The sequence below is a fragment of the Citrus clementina genome, unplaced genomic scaffold (genome assembly GCF_000493195.1).
Source record: "Citrus clementina cultivar Clemenules unplaced genomic scaffold, Citrus_clementina_v1.0 scaffold_2, whole genome shotgun sequence".
Classification (NCBI taxonomy): domain Eukaryota; kingdom Viridiplantae; phylum Streptophyta; class Magnoliopsida; order Sapindales; family Rutaceae; genus Citrus; species Citrus x clementina.
In genome coordinates, this window is record NW_006262688.1 from 8,042,269 (window position 1) to 8,064,365 (window position 22,097).

Below are 22,097 nucleotides of genomic sequence, written 5' to 3' on the forward strand. Positions count from 1 at the left end.
TAGCGCACCGAGTACGGAGCATATTTGATTCAAATCCCTTCATTTCATAATCTGTGCGAGTGTGATTACACTCGAAAATCAAAGAAGCGATGATGCTAAGAGCAAGTCAGTTAGCATCGCCTGTGCTCTGTGCTATTACACAGTCTCTGATTCCCACTCTAAACCTGTCTTCTTCTTCTTCACTTTCAATCTTTCAAAAACCCGCCTCTTTTTCTTCTTTTTACAAATCCTTAAACCCAGCTTCCAATTCCAATTCTTTTCATATTCATATTATATCCCGAAGCTTTACATCTCCTAAAGGTACGTTTGTAATTGTATATATTCATAATTTCATTTTGTGTAAGGCCTTTTTTATTATGTTATTGTATTATTATTGTTGTTGTTGTTGTTGTTGTTACTTCTTTCAGCTGCTTCATTTAGTTCTGGGACTGAGGGTAGTAGCCCAGGTGGTGGCGATAGAGAAATATTGGTCCAACACTTGCTTGTTAAAGAAGATGACCTCAACCTACTGTCGGAACTTCAACGCAGGGTTTCTCAAGGTAGTTGAAATAACTCTTTTTAACAATTCAACTCTTCTTCTATTGATATTAGATTTTCGGGTTTTGATTCAGTCCTAAGGAGAGCTTTGTGAGGAGCTTTATGAATATTGTGATTGTTAGTTATTTGATAAGAAAAATGTGTAATTAAATCTTAACTGTTGTAAAAATATTAGCACAGCTTAACTCGCTAGATCCAAATTAGTTTTCTTGTTTGTATTAATTAGGGAAAAAAATAACAAAATAACAAGCAAATATGGGTTAAAAATCCTATTGACTATGTTTTCTAAATTTTGTTTAGTTGATCATGTATTCATATTTTTGGTTGCTTCCATGAAGGAGAGGATTTGAGTGATCTTGCCGTTGAACACTCAATTTGTCCATCCAAAGGAGAGGGAGGAATGCTTGGCTGGGTGAGGAAGGGGCAATTGGTATGCTTAGCATCAAGAAACTCCTTTTGAAAACTGATTGTTATTGATGTGTCTTTTAGTAATTTATACTTTTCATTGGTGCTTATGCTTGAAGAATCTTGATGGTTTTACAGTTCAAGATGGTATGAATGCTATACAATCCATGTTATTTAATTCACAAAATGAAAATGGTTTTGATGCATTCATTTCTGTCAAAATTTTTTATGGAATTGAGTTTTGTAAGTAAAATATCACTTATTGAAGCTACAAAAACTAACTCACTCAAGTAGGTTTCTTCAGTGACCAGTCTTTTGAATTGTATAACGTGTCTGGTTCCATTTCTGCCCAGTGGTTTCTGAATTCTAGCAGGTATGGAACCCTATTTAATTAGTTTGAATGATATTTTTAATGAGAATAGATGTCTCGATGACAAAGATTTAAGGATGTATTAAAAAGATTGCTGTTTATTTGTTTATTTTTCAAATTAGTGTTTAGCTATTACAAATTGAAAAATAAATTTATATTCTTTGATCTTTAATGGCATTTTTGCCCCTTATAGCCATTTTTAATTTATCTTTCTTTTTATTTGAATTTTATTTGCCATCTAAGGCCATTAATCCTTTGATGTGTCACGTAAATCTATGATGAAAACAATTGGGAATAGGCTTGTATCAGGTAACCTAGGAAGACTAAATCTTGCTATTGGAGCCTTGCACAATGATACATTCTAGTATCAGATTGATGCTGTATTTTAGAGCAATACTTTCCATCACATTCTATGATGATTTTCTTTTATCTTCTAGGTCTATAGCTTTGGACTACATGAAGATTTAAATAGGAAAAATGCATCCTTGTGATATCTGCTCCCTTTAATTATTCTCAATTTCAGCTGTAAATAAGAGTTACATTCTATTTCAAACATCAAGATACATGCATACTAAACCCTAAACCCTAAACCCTAAATGATTATTCAATTTGCTAATCTGGTTGACAGATCTTTTGTTGTAAAATTACCTAGGTTCCAGAATTTGAGGAGGTTGCATTCACTACCCCTTTGAACAAAGTTGCAAGGTGTAAAACAAAATTTGGATGGCACTTGTTGCAAGTTCTATCTGAGAGGTATACCTGAAATTCCAAATTTTATACCATGCCTAATGAAATGATGCGGATGATAGATCTAGCTTTGTTGTGCTGTCAGGGAAGCGTCATTACTTCAAGACATTCAGCCAGATGAACTTCACAAAAAAATGCAGGATCCCAATTTTCATAAAGAGGCACAATTGATTGATGTTCGAGAGCCTGAAGAAGTGTATGCTCTTATATGTTTATTATTCTGCTCCTGCTTAATTTTACTAAAATCATAAGCAAGTTAAAGTTTTTTTAAAACTGAAATGGCTCATGGAGCATCCATTTGGTTACTTATATGAGGACTTAACTCAAGAAATTTCTAGGAGATCAATTATAGTTACTATTGTAGAATGATGGGAAGCATATATATGAAATGTTTAGTGAGAAAATGGGTAAAACTTTTGAAATGTGTAACCTTTTTATCTACTGCTGCTTTTGCTTCCAAAATATGATATGTTGTAATTCTACAATAACTAGGAGGAGTATGAATTCTGGCATCAGTAGTGGTATATCTGGAAGATTCACGACTCAATTAAGCTAGTCAACTCCCCAAACTCTATACCTAAGTGCACCTTATTTTTTAGTTATTATTATTATTCCTATTATTGTTATTATTATTTTGGTTGTGTGATGTTTGGTTGAAACTGAAAAGAAGCTTATGTAGGATTAGAAAAATGGTTTTACATTTACTGGATGAATCTCAAATTTTTGGCTTTAGTGAGAAGATATTTCTGAGCCATTTTGAAAGGTTCAATTGTCTAAGATATTCTTATCGTACTGAGAGTTTTTTTCATTCCTTCTCATAACATAACCTTCAAAGACTTGTAACTAAACAATCAACAATTTTTTGTAAAAGCAATTATAGAAGCTCCACTGGTGTAAGATCTATTTGAAGAACTTAAAACAAATAGATAAGTTGATGGGACTGAAGAGGATAACTTAGTAAATTGTGCATACCCCCAGTAAATTTTATCATGATAAGACTGCAAAATTGGCAATTTTCTGTAGCTGACACAGTATACACATCTCTGTGTGTGTGTGCATGTGCACATATACGTTAAATACACGCATGTCCTCATGCTGTTCTTGCGGCCTTTTGATCTTTCTTGTATGACAGTGCCCTTTCTTCTTTGCCGGGATTTCAAGTGCTTCCCCTCCGCCAATTTGGAAGCTGGGGACCAGATGTAACTGCCAAGTTTGATCCTCAGAAGGATACATATGTAATGGTGTGTAAAATTTCTGTTGTATTTCGAAAATCTCCAATTTTCTTCCGTTCTAAAGCTAAAATGAACTGAGTTCTATTTCCTGTTGAAGCTAACGTCTTTAATTTAATTTAATTTAATTTAATTTAATTTTTTCCTTCACAATTTACTACAAAGAATTGCCGTAGGTCTGTTTTTGCTTAATATTTAGGAAGGGGAAAGTTTATGTTTGATTTTTCATGCCAAGAGATGCAAATGATGTAATATTATCTATGATTGGCAAGTAGTTTGCTTAAGGTTCAGAGTAGCACTTCTTTTGCTCCTCCTCACTTATGTCCTATAAAAACCTTATCTAAAAAATTCACTTGTGTGTAGCCCACCATCATTTTACTGGAATTTCTACTGTCTCTATCAAATATGTTATTCAGAACCCTGTCTTTCTGTAAGGACAAATTGTGGGAAGAAGTAGTTTATGAAGTTCACATCCTAATATTTTCTTGATTCATTTTCATTTGCCTGCACATTTTAATGCTGTTAAGTTTACAGCCTTTCTTTATAATTTATTTTTTATGCATTTTCGTAAGTTAATCTATCTTTCAACTCTGGTCTAATTTGGTGCCTCTTAGTTTCTATGAATTATTCTTCATATATAGTTGTGCTTAACTTTGCCTTTTATATCGACTTTGTTTTGCTTTTGCCATAACAAAAAAACGTTCGAAGATTACTAAAACATGTTTTATCTGCAGTGTCACCATGGCATGCGGTCTTTACAGGTTGCTCAGTGGTTGCAGACACAGGTAAATCTCCCGTTTTTGCACAGACAGTTTGAATTGCTCCATGAATTGTTAGCATATGCATAGCAAATTTGGCTTCATGTCTCACAAGGTACTATATATTAGGTTTCCTTCTCTTAATTTCATTCTTTATTATCTTCCCTTCCTATGGAATCCAGACCCTGCCCTCCCCCATACCTTGCCCTTTTCTTTGCTTATATACATAAGCATTAATTCAATTCCCCAATATCTGTTAAAATACAGAGACAAAAGAATTGGTGATTTATTGATGACAAAAGAAGGCTATCATCTATAGCTTTGGGCTTAGTGGTATCAGAGTGAGATTATGGGTTCTAATCCTAGGAATGTTGCTGAGGTGGAGTTTATTGGTTTTCAGGGGCTGGCCATTAACCTTTGATTCAAGTGGGTCCTATAGGGGATCCGCGTGAAGAGCATGAATGGTCAACCCAAGGTGCTAAATTGGAGCACCTTCGGTAAAAACGAGGGAAAACAAATTATTAGGAATTGCAACTGTAATTTATATGTTGTTACTTGGTTTCAAGTTATAGTTTCTTTAATTTGTCCCATTGAGATGATTTTTTAATCCTTCCATTTCTTCTACCATATGTCTGTCTTATACAAATTATTAGGAAAACAAATTATTAAAATCAAAGGAAAACAAATTATTAGGAATTGCAACTGCATTTTATATGTTGTCACTTGGTTTCAAGTTATAGGTTCTTTTATTTGTCCCATTGAGATGATTTTTTAATCCTTCAATTTCTTTTACCATATGACTGTCTTATGCAATTTTCTATTTTTAAAAACTCAGTTCTCAAAAGTTCTGCTGCATATACTCATTGCCTGATGCATTGTGGTAGGAGGGTTTTACTAACCCACGTTTTTAAGTGTTCTATTTCAGTGTTGGGGATGAGAACTTGTTCTTTTTCTTTGCCTTGTATGCTATTTTTCTGATCTCTCTCCCAAATTATTCAGGGTTTTAGGAGAGTATTTAACGTATCTGGCGGAATACATGCCTATGCTACCAAGGTTGATCCATCAATTCCTACGTACTGATGCTGACAAACTCTTCTTCTCTATGAGTGAAGTAACCTTCTTACTCTTCTATGGAGGAGGAACTTCATATAATGGAATTAGCATATTGAATTATAATTAACATTGCACGTATCCTGTTCTAAGCTTCTGTACAATACCTGTTTCTTGACAAACAATTCTGAGCACTGGCAATAAAAAAATTTATGCCTTAATAGATCAGTTGCATTTTTACTAGTAACATTCCCATTCTGTTAAAATACTCAGAGGAAATATCGAACTTCAAATTTCCATCTGTTAACTTTGTTCCAGCTCTAGTGCTTCTTGTGCATTCCAATGGAAGTTTACTACTAGTAAATATCCTATCTGGTGCGAACCCTTGGCTTGGGTTCGGCTTGGGTTATAATAGAACAAAAAGTGCTTTTTCTAATCACTTTTTTCACCAAACTTTAGGGCTACCGGGCCTTCATGTCATCCCTACCAGGAAGCCAATAGGTAGGAGATACCATGGTATAAGAGCACGTAAAAGGACGTTCAAATCTATGGTGGTCATTTGTCCACAGAGGAGAGACGGAGAGATATAGGCTTCTTCAGTGCAGGTTGCATGAAGCATCGAAGGAATGAAGAGAAAAGGGTTCCAAATGAGAAGATGCTAATTTACCCTTTACCTGAGTATCCTCTAATTAAGGGAGAACCACGTGTATCGTTGGACAAAAGATGCCCTTAGAGACACTCCCCCGTACAAGGGTTTGGCAAAGGACAAAGGGAAAGGTTAGGTCTCTGAACCAAAATTCACTCCTTCCTTTCATCTTCAACCTTTGTTTTAGGGTTTTTTAAGTGACATTGGGCATGGGTAGGACCGAACTGGATCCGAAAAATTTCTGTTCCGGCTTAATATTTTGGTGGTTCGGTTCGGTATTTTTTTTCTTAGAAAAAATTGAATATTTTGGTTCAGTTTTCGGTTCAAAATTTCAAATTTGAAAACTGAATTGAAAAAAATATTTTTTAAATTAAAAATGCCACTTAACATTTAGGAATTGACTGAGCTGAACCAGTTCGGTTTAGGTTTTTCAATTTAGTTCGATTTTTTCGATTTCGATTCGATATTTTATAAGAAAAAAATACTGAGTTAATTAATACCGAAACTGAATTGAATAGAAATATCCAAATCGGTTTTTAAAAATTTCCAAACCTAAATTAACCAAATATTCTCAAATCAAATCGACCCAAAAATTTCCAAACCAAACCGAATCCGTACAGAAGTGGAGCCCACCCTTATTCTGAAGGACTGTTCACTTTTCTGTAGGGCTTGGTCAGAAGGATCTCTCTCAGTTTGCGGATCCTAATTTATAATTTTATTCATGTTATTGTAATGACTTAATTTCACTCCCCTTGCAACAAATCGAAGCATTTTAGTCCGGATTTCTTAATTAACCAAATTTGGGCTAAAACAAAACTCTTCTCGAATATTGGGTAATATGTGATGCGGCAAGACTCCATTCCTTCTGTGGTAAGGTTGTGCCCTACATGTTATATATAATATGATTTAAAATTTTCAAAATATCATGTCTAAACCTTGGCGTAGACATGAAAAACCAGTACTAGCATGACCTACATTAATGTTATTTATTGGTCATTAATTAGATGCACTTATAATCTGAAACCTGAAGGTTCTGATTTCATGAGCATTGCAGAAGTTTCATGTAATAAGTCATGGAATGACAACGAAAAATGTAAAATATCGATCAATATGAATTGGCCGAGAAAAATATTAGAGAAACCATGTTATGCGTATCTAGCTTGAAAGACCGTACATACTGTTAACAAACAAACATTGGTAGCTTTTGTGATAACGCTCTTGTTTCAACAATTTGATTACTAAATAACTAATTAAACTAACTTAACTAAACTAAACTAAACTAGAGCTTAACGGGTTCACAATAGAACCAGGACTAATACACAGTTGTGTACTTGTTTTGGTGTAACAAGATTACTATTACTAGCTTTAACGTCTGCAAAGCATAACACGTGTCAATACTAAGTTAAATGAATTTTCCCGGGAAATCCTCTCAACCTTTGTCTTAAGAAACAAGCATCATTTGCTCATTTACCCACAATGACCCTTTCAACCACACGCTTGATTCCTAAAATTGCTCACAATCGATCCTCTTCAATTTCTACACCAAAAATCCAAGCTGTTTCCTAATCCTGCTCTTTCTTTTCTCTCTCTATACATGTCTTTCTAGCTCTGAACAACACTTTCTTGAACACCCTTAAAGAAAGAAAAAAAGAGAGAAAGATAATTTAAATTTTTTTTAAAAAAAAAAAGGAAAGAAAAAAGAGAGAGAGTAAAATCTCTTAAAAAACCATCAACTCTCACCCTTCTCTCTCAATCAATCCTCTCTCTTTTTTTTTCTTTTTTCTTTTTTCTTTTTTTTCAAAATTATGGGCAATTGTTGTTCCAATGGAAAGGATGAAAGTGAAAAAGAAGAAAAAGCAACAGCCGGTAATGGTGGTGTCAATGATGGTGCTGGTGGCAATGGCACAATGGACACCCCACCAAAGACTGGCCCACAATCATCTCCAATCCCCAGCAGCGGTGCCTCCAACAAGGGCGGTGGCGGCGGTAAGCCCGGCGCCATCGGCCCGGTGTTAGGCCGTCCAATGGAAGATGTTAAGGCTACTTATTCCTTTGGCAAAGAACTTGGTAGAGGTCAATTCGGAATCACACATTTGTGTACACACAAGGGCACAGGCCAACAATTTGCATGCAAGACTATCGCTAAGAGGAAACTTGTTAACAAAGAGGACATTGAAGATGTTAGGAGGGAGGTTCAAATAATGCATCATTTGACCGGCCAGCCTAATATTGTTGAACTCAAAGGTGCTTATGAGGATAAACAATCTGTCCACTTGGTGATGGAGCTGTGTGCCGGAGGTGAGCTTTTCGACAGGATCATCGCCAAAGGCCATTACACCGAACGTGCTGCCGCGTCTTTGCTCCGAACGATTGTTCAAATCATACACACTTGTCATTCCATGGGGGTTATTCATCGTGACCTCAAGCCTGAAAATTTCCTTCTACTTAACAAGGACGAAAATGCACCCCTCAAGGCCACGGATTTCGGACTATCCGTGTTCTACAAGCAAGGTTTTAATTTTCTAATTTCTCTTAATTTGCACCCTTAATTAATTGTGTGTTTAATTATTAAAAGTAAATAAAGAATTATAATACTCACTTGTGTATATATATGCGTAACAGGAGAGGTGTTCAAGGATATTGTTGGCAGTGCATATTACATAGCACCTGAAGTGCTGAAGAGGAAATATGGACCTGAAGCTGATATTTGGAGTATTGGGGTCATGTTATACATTCTTCTATGTGGTGTTCCTCCTTTCTGGGCTGGTAAGTATACAATATATATATATATATATAGTCAGATGATTCTTCTTTAGTGTGAAAAATGATTGTGTCCTCAGGGACTTGACCTAACCATCTGATCAAGTTAAATCCTGAGGAAGTAGGGGGTTAAAATATTAATTTTGATTAATTTGTGGCATGGGATGCAGAATCGGAACATGGGATATTCAATGCGATATTACGCGGTCATATTGATTTTACAAGTGATCCATGGCCATCGATTTCACCTCAAGCAAAGGATCTTGTTAAGAAGATGCTCAATTCTGACCCTAAGCAGAGGCTGACTGCCACTGAAGTTCTTGGTACCTATTTAATTAATTCATTAACTAATTATGTATAATATAATAGCAGAAGTTTACTTACTACTAATTGATCAATCTAATTTATTATTATTAATCAGCCCATCCTTGGATCAAGGAGGATGGAGAAGCACCAGATGTTCCTCTCGACAATGCCGTTTTGAGTAGGCTCAAACAATTCAAAGCCATGAATAAGTTCAAGAAAGTTGCTCTTCGGGTACTCATCATCGTGTCACCTAATTAACATTAATCACCAAGTGGTGCTCACGTCTGGACGTCCCTATTTTCTAATGAAATATTTGTACAGAGTTGCACGTTCAGACCTGAACATAACTCTCTCTCTCTCTCTCTCTCTCTCTCTCTCTCTCTCTCTCTCTCTCTCTCTATGTGTCTACACACACATAATGGCATTAATGAATGGGATTGAATTTTTCAGGTGATTGCGGGATGCCTCTCTGAGGAAGAAATCATGGGACTCAAAGAGATGTTCAAGAGCATTGACACTGACAACAGTGGAACCATAACACTTGAAGAGTTGAAACAAGGCCTTGCAAAGCAAGGAACTAAGCTCTCTGAATATGAAGCTAAACAATTAATGGAAGCTGTGAGTGAAATTAGTTTTTATCTTTATTCTTCTTCCTTCCTTCTTCTTCTTTTTTTATTTTATTAATCTGTTTAATTATTAATTTTCTTAAATCTAAACAGGCTGATGCTGATGGCAATGGAACCATCGATTACCATGAGTTCATTACTGCTACTATGCATTTGAATCGAATGGATAGAGAAGAACATCTTTACACTGCTTTCCAGCATTTTGACAAAGATAACAGCGGGTACGTACCATTATTATTATTATTATTATTATTTATATTATTAGCAGCATGTAATTGGTCTTAATCGCGCATGCACATGCAGCTTCATTACGACTGAAGAGCTGGAGCAAGTTCTCCGTGAGTACGGCATGAACGATGGAAAAGACATCAAGGAAGTGATTTCTGAAGTTGACAATGACAATGTAATTAGTTCAATTTAATTAGCGATATTACGATACAGCTCTATTGATATTACAATCATAACTCTGTCGTCGGGATTCTGAAGGCTTAATTTTTTGTTCAATATTTAATTAAGTAATTGATTAATTTGCAGGATGGCCGTATCAACTACGAGGAATTTGTGACGATGATGAGGAAAGGAAATGAAGCAAATCCGAAGAAGCGGCGTGATGTATTTGTCTGATTTTTGCGTATTTAATTGTTTACGTGGTGGTGGTGATGAAGAATTGACAAAATGAAAAATGGTTCCAATTAATGGGTGGAGAGGGGAAATCATATATATTTGATAGCTATTTCAATTACTTGTATGTCAAAAGTACAAAAGAATTCATGTTGTTTGATTCATTTTTTTTTTCCTTTTTAATGTACATTTTTCGAAAACTAGATTGAGAGGGAAATGGGTGTTCGAGATGGCTAAATATAAAGAAGAAGAAAACTAAGATCGGAAGCAGCAGCTTGCAATTAATTAATACATTAATTGTAATTTGTTCATTCCACCTTTTATCACGAAGGTTTCAACAAGAGATTAAAGGAGTCTGATTGATTGGTCTGCTGATTAATTTCATGCTTAGGAGATTTGAAGAAGAAGGGTGTGCTTTTCTTTTTTTTATGTGTTAATTAATTTTTCATTGATCTGCACTTTTAGGAGTACATGATAACTATTGTTGTTGACTTGTTGATCTTTTATGTGTAATTTTTTTTTTGAATTCCCTTAGTGTTATTATTTTTATAATTGGAAAATATGTTTTATTATAAGCCTCAAATCTATCATACTACTTAAGTAGCGCCTAACTTATTATCCTTGAATGCTATATATAATCACTTAAAAAAAAAAAGAAAGGGGAATATGGCAGATCTTCTTCTTTATATCAATAAATTTTATTATTTATATTTAAAAAAAAAGTTTATGTTTCAAGTAGATATTGGGATGAGAGAAAAAGTAAACAAAAACTGAGTTGAAACAATAAAACTTATATTAAGGTGACAGGGTGCCTTACGCAATTGAGGTGTGTTACTTGATAAGTTGATATGGCCTTAGGTGAAGGTTGAGAGTGAATGGAAGAGGTAAAGATGCTTTGAGAGGCTTAGATCTAAAGAGGATTTGAAGGTTTTGTTCATCCTGCAAAACAGAGAAAAGAGGTTAGAGGTGGAGTTGGCGGTGGCTGACGACTACACTCTAACACTCAAGTTAGTTTTGATGTTGCTTTTTGGGCGTTAAGAATGTGCGAGCCCTTAACAATAGCGGTTGGAGGTTGAAAAAAATCTTCCGCCTTATTGTGTGTGTATTTTATGATAATTAAGAAAAATAGAACCTAAGCATTTTATATGGAGTGTCATGAGGTTCCTTGTTGTCATGCCACTTAGCGCATTTCTATTGCCAGTTTTGTTATCCTTTCAAGGATGCTTTTGTTTCTTTTTTCCCACAATTGTTTAGGCCCTTTTGGAATATGCTTGGTGAATAAGTTGTGTTATTTTCATAATTTGTGCAAACATAGATGTGTTGTACTTTATTGGGTGGTCCAATATACCTCTGCAGAGGTTCTTTGACAATTGTTAGTATGTCAACTAGGGACATATGATTTCAACTATCCTGATAGAGTGTTTTAGGCTTTTTGTAGGCGTGACAGTCTATTGTCTCCTCTTTTTAATAGAATATTTTATTTATTGATTCCTTCTTTCCGGTCGACATTCTTCATAGCGATAATTGCCTCCCTCCCACATGATGATCATATTTTTGGCATTTTCTCTGACCCTTTTCTATCATTAGTTGGGGTGAAGAAATATGGGTGTTACTATCTATGATATGTACGCAGCGTACTCGGCTTCTCCTTGGTGATTTTTCTTGTTATTTTTTCTCTTTTCCATTGACACATGCATGGTCTTGTTTTATTTATTCTCCAAATAGTTGTTATCTACAATTACATTCCTAGGACTCCAAATTCATGTTTTTGTTTTTGTTTTTGTTTTTATTTCCTTCAAAAGTGACTTTGAATTTGGGTTGGACGTCGGGTATTTTGTGATAAAGATTCAATGCTAAGCTTGAGTTTTTGCTAAACACTTAATCAATAATTATTAGATAAGATAAATAAAAAAAAAATTAAAAACAGTTCTAATCATTTATTCAATACTTAACAAAAATTTAATTCAGTACCAAATCCTAATCCGATATTTTGACAGAAATCATACAACCTTACTACTTTCAATTTTTGTGTTGATTTAATCCACCATTTTAGTTCATTTTAAACTTTAATAAGCTTTAAGCTTGTAGAGGATCTTGAAATTTTCTGCATTAATTAAATTACTTGTATGTAACGGGGTCGCCAAAACAAAAAACAAAAAAAAAGAAGGGAAATTTATCAATTGTTTGTAATTCAATTGCTTCGCTTCAGCCAAAACAAAACTCACAATATTTTTTAAAATAAATTTTATGAAATATTTAACATTTTTTTTCACAACTAATTATTTCTATATCACAGTTAACAACAATTATTTTAAAAAAGTACAACATTACCAAATTGGTCCTAAGTCAAATGAAAATGTCATCAATTATTATTTCAGCTTATGAGTAATGAGACATTCCAAATTTTTTATCTCAAATAATATGTTATTAATTGATTGGTTGTAATTCTTTACAAGATTTAAGTGAATTAATTTTATTATCCACCCTAACCAATTGATAAATACTACATTATTTGAGATAACTTTTTAGAATAAAAAATTTGGGATACCTAACATTACTCTTAGTAAGATGAATGTTAAAGTATTTGTAAAAACAGCCAAGCAAAGATATGTTCTTTTATTATCTCAAAATACACAAACACACTTGAAATTGACGACAGTGATGATGATCATCGCTATTACAAATTGCAATCCATAGAGATCGAGAAACAAATTCGTGAAGAAATGAAAAGTGGTCATCAATTTAAGAAGCATAAGCAGAAGGGGCGAGGCGAGGCCGAAGCAAAGCAGAAAGTGGAACGGCCTTTTGAAGAGCAAGGCCAAAGGTTTCATCCATGTTGAGTTGATCTTGGTCATCTCCATCTGGCAATTTCCATTCAAATGAATGAACCAATGTGCCCAAAATGTACTCAACAAGCACAATCCCCATTCTAGTACCCGCACAAATTCTTCTGCCAGCACCAAACGGAATCAGCTCAAAATCATTCCCACGTGGATCCATTTTTGCATATTTTTCATCACTTAAGAACCTCTCTGGGTCAAAATTTAGAGGGTCTTTCCACACATCGGGGTCACGCCCTACTGCCCAAATGTTGACACTCAGTCTTGTGCCTCTGGGAATGTAGTAACCATTTACCACGCATGCTTCCGTTGAGACACGTGGAAGATTTAATGGCGTTGATGGGTGTTTTCGAAACGTTTCTTTGCATATGGCTTTTAAATATGGGAGTTTCTCTATGTCTGATTCTTCAAGCCTTCGGTTTCTGCCAATTACTTGATCCATCTCTTGTTGAGCTCCCTTCATAATACTAGGGCTCTTCAACATCTCAGCTAGTGCCCATTCGATTGTGCTCGATGATGTGTCCGTGCCGGCAGTAAATAAATTCTAGACCCAAAAAAAAAAAAGTGTCTCAATGAATTAATTAATACTTAGATTAAATAACATATTTGACTAAACCCGACTTGAGAATAATATATTTATCAAGATTATACTGCATTTCACATATGTACAAAAATGAACAACACAAAGAAAGACCAAGTATGAAATAAATATTTCGTAAGTGCAACTTTGATAACCTTAAATGCATGAGCGTAATAATAAATACAAAAGTGAGATAAAAAAAAGGGTAAAGTTTTGAAGACACAAATTACCAAGAGAAGTGCTTTGATGTTGGTGATGGTGAGCCTTTCTCCATCAGAATTTTCTCTATTAGCCATGACAATGTCGAGAAAATCTGGCTTCCCTTCACGTTCATTAGTTGAAGCCGTGTGCTCTTCAATCATCTTTGTTAACAGGACATCAAATCTGTTATGTAATTTCTTCATCCCACGCTCGATCCCTTGTAAATCCAACCAAGCAATCGAGGGTATAAAATCACCAATGTTGAAAAATCCAGCTGACGTCATGAGCTCTACCACCATATCCTTAAACTCATTAGATTCTGTCCCTTTGGTCACAAAAACTCGACGGCTTAGTATGACTTGACCTATCATGTTTGCCATGGCGTACGTCAACATCTCCGGGACCACCACGGGCTCGTTTCGCTGGCTAGACTCACAAATGGCTCGAAGCATGTGGCCTAGCTCAATGTTACGCACGTTACTCCAATCATATAGGGCTTTTCCACCAAGCATGTGCAGATTGCTTATCTTTCTTAAGAGTTTCCACCTCGGACCATAATCAGCAAAGACCATGTCTTGAGCGTCGTAGGCCAAGTGGGTTGCACCGGCGTTCGGCGGCCGGTTCGAGAAATTCAGGTCTAGGGTTTTGAGGAAGGCTCGAGCGGCATCCGGTGTGGATGCCACGACCATGTCGCATGTGCCCATTTTAAGATACATGACAGGTCCGTATTTTTTAGCCATTTTGGCCAGTGTTACATGGGGCATGGCACCTAGTAGAGGAAGTGCGCCGATGATTGGAAACCCTTTGGGGCCCGGAGGAAGTGGTCGGGATGATTTTCGGATGGGAAAACGAATAAAGTAACGAGTAATAAGAAAGATTAAGAGTGCCGCCACGGTGATCTCCCGGAGAAGAACCGTGTCGAGGGAAGCCATGTCTATGTGTAGGTGTTTATTGGGTTGTATGTATCAGTTTGAATTTGATATGAAATTATAAAGAAATGGATTTTGCGTTAGGTAAATATCACGTGAGATTCAGCTTCACATCTACCAAGTATGGTACGAGGATGTGAGTTTGGTGGTTGAAACTAAATATTACTCATTTTGTAAAATCTTTATAGGTATGTATCAAAAACTACAGTTCAATTATTTTGGCTCCTTAAAATATCAAAACTGGATGTGATAACAATATTGATCGGGAAATTTTTGGGTGGGAAGATTGCTAGTTTTCTCCTTTTAATATCAATATATACTATTTACTCTCTTATTGTTTTTATAATAGATAATAATCTTCATGGCACCATAATTTTACAGTTTACTCTTATTTTTTAATATACTTTTATTCATATTTATTATAAATTAAATAAACCATATAAATTAAAATTAAAATTAAAAGAATAAATGTATCTTTCGGTGTAAATAAAAAATTAATAATAAAGTATTTCTCTTATACTTTTTATTATTAATAAAAAATTATATATATATATATATTACATTTTCAAGATAAATTATCTCAAGCATATAACCCATTCACCTCTCTTTTCCTTTATATTTTCTTTTTGAATATTATGAAAATAATAGGGGGTAAGTAGTGTATAGGGTGCTCCTAGAGCAATGGTCCCTATCTATTCATTTACTACTATGTGTATTCTTTAACTAATCATTTTAATATGAAAATACATGTCGTAAGTATTGAATGGATAATTTAAAAGCGCGAAGGACATTCTTGATTGAGGGATGTTGATTGAGGATTTTTAAGTTTAAAACATTTAATCTCAAATTTACGTTAAGACTTGAAATCTTTCATTGATTATATCTATCTATGTAAAACTTTTTAAGTTGTTCCTCGATACATATCAATAATATCCTTCATATAATGGTGAAGGCACTTGAAACATAAATAATTTATTTTGCATTTAACAGTCGCAATTCAATGTTAATGTAAAGTTTAAATCTTGAGTTGAAATAAGAGGTTGATGATTTAAACTTTGTTCCTATGGATTAAGATGGGATTTAATTACCAATATGCCTAAAAAACAATCTTAATTAATTAATCTGGTTGTGAATGGAAGAAAAAAAAGGAGAAAAAAAAGGCAATAGGTGCAGTTCTATTGTCTCACACGACAATTATTTAATGTCTTTTGGGTGCGTTTGAGAGCTTGCATTACACTGCATTTGCATTGCATTAAAACACTATACTTATGCTAACTCATGTTTAGCTACAATTTCTTGTTGCATTGCGCTGCATTATAAAGATGAATATTGCAATGAAAGGTGTATAAAATAAACTTAAAGGGGGTAAGTTTTAGGCTGTATTACATTAAAATATTATTTATGTTTTAAATATAATCATTTAACTTTTATTATTCAATCAATTGTAACAAATATAAATGTACTAACATTGATTTATATTTAAATAAAAATTTAATTTAAATAATAATATAAAATATTGAATATATAATAAAAATGATAATACATTATTTTTCTCTCATTACATAAAATATTTTACTTTAAATACATAAAAAGTTTTTATTTAAAAAATCATACCATTATGTTCGACATCAATAAATAAAAATAAACTTATAATTTAATATTATTTAATGATATAATAAAAAAATTAATATATAAAATAATTATTTAACAATTAATTAAATTGAAAAAATTAATAATAGAACCCTAAAAACATTAATAAATTTAAATACTATTAATTTAATTACATTATTAATATAAAATAATATTATTTTATATAATACAATCCTACTACACAAAAATATAATATTACATTACAATTGGATGCAATACACCTAATACAGGATGATAATGCAATACAACGTCAGACGCACGATTTGTTTACATTGATTCGGCGTAAGTTGCTCTTCAGTCTTCACGGAATTATCTAATCTGCCTTCGTTAGTTGTAACATAAGTTGGTGTATTCAATTAAATATAGAAGCAATCAGGCTTCCAAATAATTCCAATATCACGCGCATGTCCGTACATCTACCGGTCAGCATTAAGAGTCACTTTTTTACTTATTTGTGAAAGAAAGAATTCACCAACTCGATTGTAATGATTGCGTCTCTTGGTGGCTTGGTGATGCCGTGTGAATTGTGAGAGCCAAACGATGAATCAAAGGAGAATTCCCCAACATTAAGAATCACTTGTCCTCATTTTCACTTCAAAATTAAGAGAGAATGATACTCAATCCGGCCGACAAAACTAGTGCTAAACTAATGTTTTTGTTTGTGACAGCTAGTGGCAGTGGGTATCTTCTATCCACTTTTGCTTGACTAAATAATTAAGCTTTAGCATGTGCGTGCATGGTAACTTGATGTAATTTACATTGATTTAAGAGTTGTTTCAAATAAGTTAAATGTGATTTAAGGTGTGTTTGGGAGTGATGTGCTGTAACTTTTAAGTTGCAGCTGTTGTGAAGTAAAAGTTACAGCTGTGGAATAGAAGTTGGAAAAAAAAATTTGCTAAGCTGCCAAAACCCATCTACAAGTATTATCAAACACCTTAATAGTTGGGCTGTCATCACCACACTCTCAAACGGGCTATTAGTTATTAAACACTCTTGGAATATTATTGAGTACAACTCTTGGAATATTTATGTAAGTTACATTGCTATACAACCTAACCATACCCACATGCAGCCTGCACTCTGCAGTGGTGGTGCACGACAGCACGAGTAGTGGCAGCAACGGTGGTGTGGTGATAGAAAGCAACATAAGAAAACAACACAATTATGCATAGAACTCAATAACTATTGAAACATGCATAAAGGACCCCACCTAAGAAAAATAAGAGTACCCTCTCCTATCATTCATATTTGTGGAGAACTTTCTATTATATATATGTCTGCAATCTCTAATAATTCCATAGTACAAAGATTGTATTTTGTTCAAAAAAGTTAAACCACATTAAACATAGCCCATTTCACAAACGACCTTCATATTCCCAAAAGCTACACAACCCTGCCTCACTCTATTAAATTAAAAAGGGAAAAGGGCAAAAAAATATGCAACAGTTATCTATCTTACATTTCACTGTTGCTTGCCATCCTTTGATAATTATATCTACAGTGGCTAGGGCTTGAGTGAAAGAAAAAACCTACGTATCAGTCCAACTTTCACCTCTCCAAAAAGTAGATAAATCTGTTTCAGTACGACTTCTTAACTAACCTAAAAGCAATTCTAGAAAGATTTTTCTTCAATCCAAACCACATTGAAGCATATATTTACTACAGACACAATACTGACCTCAACAATACTCTCTATTGGCCTCGCTAGCAACTAACCACAATATGGTTTGATCATGCACAAGATCTAGAAATCAAGAGCTAACAAAACCAGAAATTTGAGAATTATTAAGATGTACTAGCTGCACATTCAATTAAAACCTGACTTCTCAGAAAAAAGAGAAAAGTTTTGGATCTCAGTTCAACCAAACAATCAATCTTCCCAAGATCAACCAACCATCTTAGTACAAAATAGTGGCTTTTCGAGAATATTGTTTCAATTATCTGACAGTGTTCCAGATGCTTATACTAGAAGGCAGTAACAGAGCACAAAGATGACTAAACATTAACCAGACCGAAAATCTAAACCGATTTCTCAGAGTAGATACATCATTAACTATTCTGCTCATGCAAAAATTAAGTAAAAATATACAAAAAGGAGAAACAGAACATGAAGAAAAACAAATCTAGCTTCAATCAGCTGATCTACAGAAACACTTGAAATTCAAAATCTACTCTGTTAAAAAAACAAAGCACAACTAATATAAAAACTACTTACATAATCCACACTCCATTCCCTATTTTGATACGACAATATCCATACACATACTGGGCTCTGTCAGCTGATTATAAAAGAACCCTAGAATTTCAAAATCCGGTCTGCTTAAAAAAAGAAGAAGCAAATCACGATTAATATAAAGGCTACCTAATATTGAGGCATACAATCTGGCTGATTCCAAATTAAGAGCAATTGACTATTGTACTCTATTCAAAATTCTACTAATTATCTACAATCAAAAGCACAAAAGACATAATCTCAAAAGACCACTCTCTATTTTCATACAACAATATCCATCATACACATTACAGAGGTTCCTTTCATATTTTGATTTATAAATTTAAAAAAAAAACACTAGAAATTGAAAATCCGTAACCCTAGAAATTCAACAAAAGAGCTTAAACTATTAAGAATTACTTGTCTTTAGTCGAAACGCCGTACTTTTCCTGCATCTTAGCGAGCTCATCGTCCTTCTTCTTCTGATCAAACTTCTTGCTCATCTTAGTCTGCTGGTAATACAAAACAATCAGATACCTATTGGCAACGTTGAAACCGGATAAGTGATCCACCGCCGTTTTGGCGTCGTAGATGTCCTCGTAGACGACGAAAGCCGTGCCACGGGTGTCCTTACTCGAGCCGATACGTATCTGCCGTATCGCTCCGTATTTGCCGAAGATGTCGTACATCTCTTCCGATGAGATGTTGAACGGCAGGTTGCGGACGTACAGAACTCTGTTTACTTCTGGTGGCAGACGAGCGTTGCCCTTCCGCAGAGGTATTGTCGCCATTCCCTTCGCTTCGCTTTGTCGATCAGAAAATTCAGAGAGAGGCTCCCTGTAGATTTTAGGGATTCCGATAATTTGGGGATTTTATAGCAAATTATAATAATTTGGATATTTTAGTCTCTTCAAATATTTTGTCACAATTTTTTAATTCTATTTCTTTATCTCCGTGATCTTTATTGTCAGTATCAACGAGTCGGTTATTTATTTATTTTTAACAGGCGTTTTGGGCAGGATTGAAGTTGAATTTGGGCTTTGGGTCACATACCTAATTGGGTTAAAGCCTGTGATATGCCCAATTTCTTTATGGCAGAAATAAATATAAAATATTAAAAAAAAGGTTTGGGGATTGTGAAATAATAATGCTACTTACTTGATTGAGATTCTTTGATTTGCATCTCTACTTATGCGGTAAATGATGTGGTATCATCTGATTGGTTCAAGTAATAGATAATTGTTAAACTTTATTATTTTCAATCTAAATAATAGACATTTATTGGTAACTCATCAGTAAGATACAAATTAAGTATGTTAACTAAATAAGTATAGCATGACTCGATTATAAGATTGTTAAGTTAGGTTGAAAATAATATTATAGAATTTGAAATTCTAAAATGGTTGTTGAGAAGTAATGTTAGCGATCTTAGTATTTAAGTTTCAATTAATGTATCATTTATCTAATGAAAGATAGATTTATAACTTTATAAAATACGAAACTTACTATCTAATAAATAAGTAATACATAACAATTGTGGACTCAATTATTATAATCTCTTTTTAGATAATTGGTTAGTCTTAGAAATATAACCGACAATTAGCAAAACAAAAAGTAAGGATTTTGGTAAATTTTACCTTTAAATTTGTTGTGTACACGCAAATAGCCATTTTTTTGGTAGCAATCAATAATTACATAACACCTTGATATTATTGAGATATTTTTAAACTTTATTACTTAAATTTTAGACATTACCTATTCAACCATCTGAGTTATATTAGGCAGCAACCGCATATTTCAAAAGTTATCACAACTTTCAAAATTCATCATCCAGCCCCCCAAAAAAATAGCATAATCATTTTTACATCTCCTATTAATTGTATATGTAATTCATCAAATAATTAACAAATATATTTTAGATGAGTAACAACATGTTGATAAAATTAGGATGAAATTTTATATCTAAAATGACGTGACACATGGCATATTATTTATTGATTTTAAATATTATTTGAAAGCGATTTCAAGTATAAAAATAAAATTTACCAAATGCCTAAATCTTTTATTTGTGTCCATTACATTTTCAAAGAGAATTTACTCATTATTTTATAACCACCACCTTGTTAAGTTACATAAAGCTATAACTTACAACAACTCAGAAGTATTTAATTACTGAACTATACTTAACTTAATTAATGCAACTCTTAAATTATTGTAAGTTACAACATTAATTAACTTGATTACACCCTTCTAATAATTGCTATAAGGAGTAGGATTGTTCTTTTCAATTATGAGATTTTATTTATCTTTTTTCTTTTCAAAGCACTCCTAGACCATGCAAAATTTTTGTCTCAAGACTTCTCGTTTTACACCCACCAACAATTTCTAACAGAAAATGCAATGGCCTATGTTACCCAACTCTTTCACCGTATCAAGTAGACCGTTATAAACTAATTTAATCTTCTTTTGCCCAATAAAACAATGACATGTGGCAAATAGGTTTTTAATTTACCTAAAATAGACACGTATATATATATATACATATTAGTGTATGAAAATGACTATTCATTTGCCACTCCCTTCCATCTCTTCATTTGGCCGCCATGGAAAACCGGAAAGAGGTCTGTAGCTCTACGCTTAAACAAGTTTAGCTTTATTTTGATTTTTGTTTGAAACTTCAAATACATTCATCTCCGTTTTTAATCAGATATTAATTTTTTTTTTGTTTAAATGCTCCAATTTCTGTTTTTTCAAAAAGCATCAGCTGAGTTCTTGGTGATCTCATAGAATCTGGTTCATTAATCATTATTGATGAATTTAGAGAGAATATTTAAATTGAATAAACAAAATGTCAATATTCCCACAAAAACTGCTGCAGTTTGATCTCAAAATGTTTTACATCTGCAGAAAAATGGATTGATGACTGTCCCTCAATTTGGTGCGTGGGATCAAAAGGATCCCAGAGCTACCGACTATTCCATGGTGTTCTCACGAGCTCGTGCCAACAGGAAGCAGCAAAAGGCTGATGTCAGGCGTAGCTACGGAAATGAACAGGAAATTCTAGCTGCTCATCAACAAGACGACGATCCTGTTATGGTAAGACTCCATTATACAGAACCATTCTCAGTTACGTATCCATCACTGTCGTCTATTCGTAACATGTTCAGTTACATGTACATGTAATACAATTGTATATGTAAAATGTATTCAGGCTAAAGTTAAAATGTTAGATACCAGAGTCCCATTTGTAAAAAGGTTTAAAAGAAAAGAAAAAACCTCTATGAAGTAGACTAAGAAGAAAAAAGAAGATAAAAATGATGTCCCATTTTTAATTTTTTTCCCCCCTCTCTCTAATCCCTTGGAATTTATTGCCTTGCAGAGGAAAAAGAAGATCTTGACCTACATTAACTGCTGTATCAGGCCTTGATTCTTTAACCTGAGATCTTCTTCAAATTTCCAGTCAAACAAAACAGAATTTTTTTTCTGTTCTGTAAATTTATAGATGAACATGTAAATTGGAGAATTAGACAAATAAGTTCTGTATTCTTGTGTGCTCTATATGTATCAACCCTACTATTAAGAATTGTTCAAATTTTTATTGCATCTATTGTCCCCAGACAAGACAAAGAA

General features: G+C 33.8%; 5 protein-coding genes across 5 annotated transcripts; 3 read left to right on the plus strand and 2 right to left on the minus strand.

The window, feature by feature from the left end:
* Positions 1–24: 24 nt before the first annotated feature.
* LOC18050800 (rhodanese-like/PpiC domain-containing protein 12, chloroplastic) lies at positions 25–5,339 on the plus strand. Its single transcript, XM_024190290.1, has 8 exons — positions 25–300; positions 408–539; positions 876–967; positions 1,965–2,065; positions 2,145–2,255; positions 3,192–3,300; positions 4,023–4,073; positions 5,046–5,339. Exons 1-8 carry the CDS (start codon positions 90–92, stop codon positions 5,124–5,126), a joined length of 888 nt encoding a protein of 295 aa, XP_024046058.1. The 5' UTR covers positions 25–89; the 3' UTR covers positions 5,127–5,339.
* Positions 5,340–7,539: 2,200 nt separating this feature from the next.
* Positions 7,540–10,085, plus strand: LOC18050801 (calcium-dependent protein kinase 34). The gene is made up of 8 exons (XM_006446246.2): positions 7,540–8,253; positions 8,365–8,508; positions 8,673–8,825; positions 8,924–9,039; positions 9,259–9,426; positions 9,528–9,655; positions 9,738–9,837; positions 9,969–10,085. Exons 1-8 carry the CDS (start codon positions 7,548–7,550, stop codon positions 10,056–10,058), a joined length of 1,605 nt encoding a protein of 534 aa, XP_006446309.1. The 5' UTR covers positions 7,540–7,547; the 3' UTR covers positions 10,059–10,085.
* Positions 10,086–12,645: 2,560 nt separating this feature from the next.
* LOC18050802 (flavonoid 3',5'-hydroxylase 2) lies at positions 12,646–14,616 on the minus strand. Its single transcript, XM_006446247.2, has 2 exons — positions 13,706–14,616; positions 12,646–13,439 (listed from the first exon to the last, which is right to left on the minus strand). Exons 1-2 carry the CDS (start codon positions 14,606–14,608, stop codon positions 12,798–12,800), a joined length of 1,545 nt encoding a protein of 514 aa, XP_006446310.1. The 5' UTR covers positions 14,609–14,616; the 3' UTR covers positions 12,646–12,797.
* Positions 14,617–18,723: 4,107 nt separating this feature from the next.
* LOC18050803 (splicing factor 3B subunit 6-like protein) lies at positions 18,724–19,410 on the minus strand. The gene has a single exon (XM_006446248.2). The coding sequence runs from the start codon at positions 19,256–19,258 to the stop codon at positions 18,884–18,886; it is 375 nt and encodes a 124-aa protein (XP_006446311.1). The 5' UTR covers positions 19,259–19,410; the 3' UTR covers positions 18,724–18,883.
* Positions 19,411–21,048: 1,638 nt separating this feature from the next.
* LOC18050804 lies at positions 21,049–22,075 on the plus strand. The gene is made up of 3 exons (XM_006446249.2): positions 21,049–21,088; positions 21,375–21,563; positions 21,847–22,075. Exons 1-3 carry the CDS (start codon positions 21,071–21,073, stop codon positions 21,892–21,894), a joined length of 255 nt encoding a protein of 84 aa, XP_006446312.1. The 5' UTR covers positions 21,049–21,070; the 3' UTR covers positions 21,895–22,075.
* The last annotated feature ends 22 nt before the right edge of the window (positions 22,076–22,097 follow it).

What these genes read in the sequence shown, in the direction of transcription:
- LOC18050800 (XM_024190290.1), top strand. Translation starts at nt 90, where the DNA reads ATGATGCTAAGAGCAAGTCAGTTAGCATCGCCTGTGCTCTGTGCTATT. An exon ending in AAGCTTTACATCTCCTAAAG is followed by an intron (nt 301 to 407) that starts GTACGTTTGTAA and finishes TACTTCTTTCAG; the next exon opens with CTGCTTCATTTAGTTCTGGG. An exon ending in CTCAGTGGTTGCAGACACAG is followed by an intron (nt 4,074 to 5,045) that starts GTAAATCTCCCG and finishes CAAATTATTCAG; the next exon opens with GGTTTTAGGAGAGTATTTAA.
- LOC18050801 (XM_006446246.2), top strand. Translation starts at nt 7,548, where the DNA reads ATGGGCAATTGTTGTTCCAATGGAAAGGATGAAAGTGAAAAAGAAGAA. An exon ending in TCAAGAAAGTTGCTCTTCGG is followed by an intron (nt 9,040 to 9,258) that starts GTACTCATCATC and finishes TGAATTTTTCAG; the next exon opens with GTGATTGCGGGATGCCTCTC. An exon ending in CTGAAGTTGACAATGACAAT is followed by an intron (nt 9,838 to 9,968) that starts GTAATTAGTTCA and finishes ATTAATTTGCAG; the next exon opens with GATGGCCGTATCAACTACGA.
- LOC18050802 (XM_006446247.2), bottom strand. Translation starts at nt 14,608, where the DNA reads ATGGCTTCCCTCGACACGGTTCTTCTCCGGGAGATCACCGTGGCGGCA. An exon ending in ACATCAAAGCACTTCTCTTG is followed by an intron (nt 13,440 to 13,705) that starts GTAATTTGTGTC and finishes TTTTGGGTCTAG; the next exon opens with AATTTATTTACTGCCGGCAC.
- LOC18050803 (XM_006446248.2), bottom strand. Translation starts at nt 19,258, where the DNA reads ATGGCGACAATACCTCTGCGGAAGGGCAACGCTCGTCTGCCACCAGAA.
- LOC18050804 (XM_006446249.2), top strand. An exon ending in AAGACGACGATCCTGTTATG is followed by an intron (nt 21,564 to 21,846) that starts GTAAGACTCCAT and finishes ATTGCCTTGCAG; the next exon opens with AGGAAAAAGAAGATCTTGAC.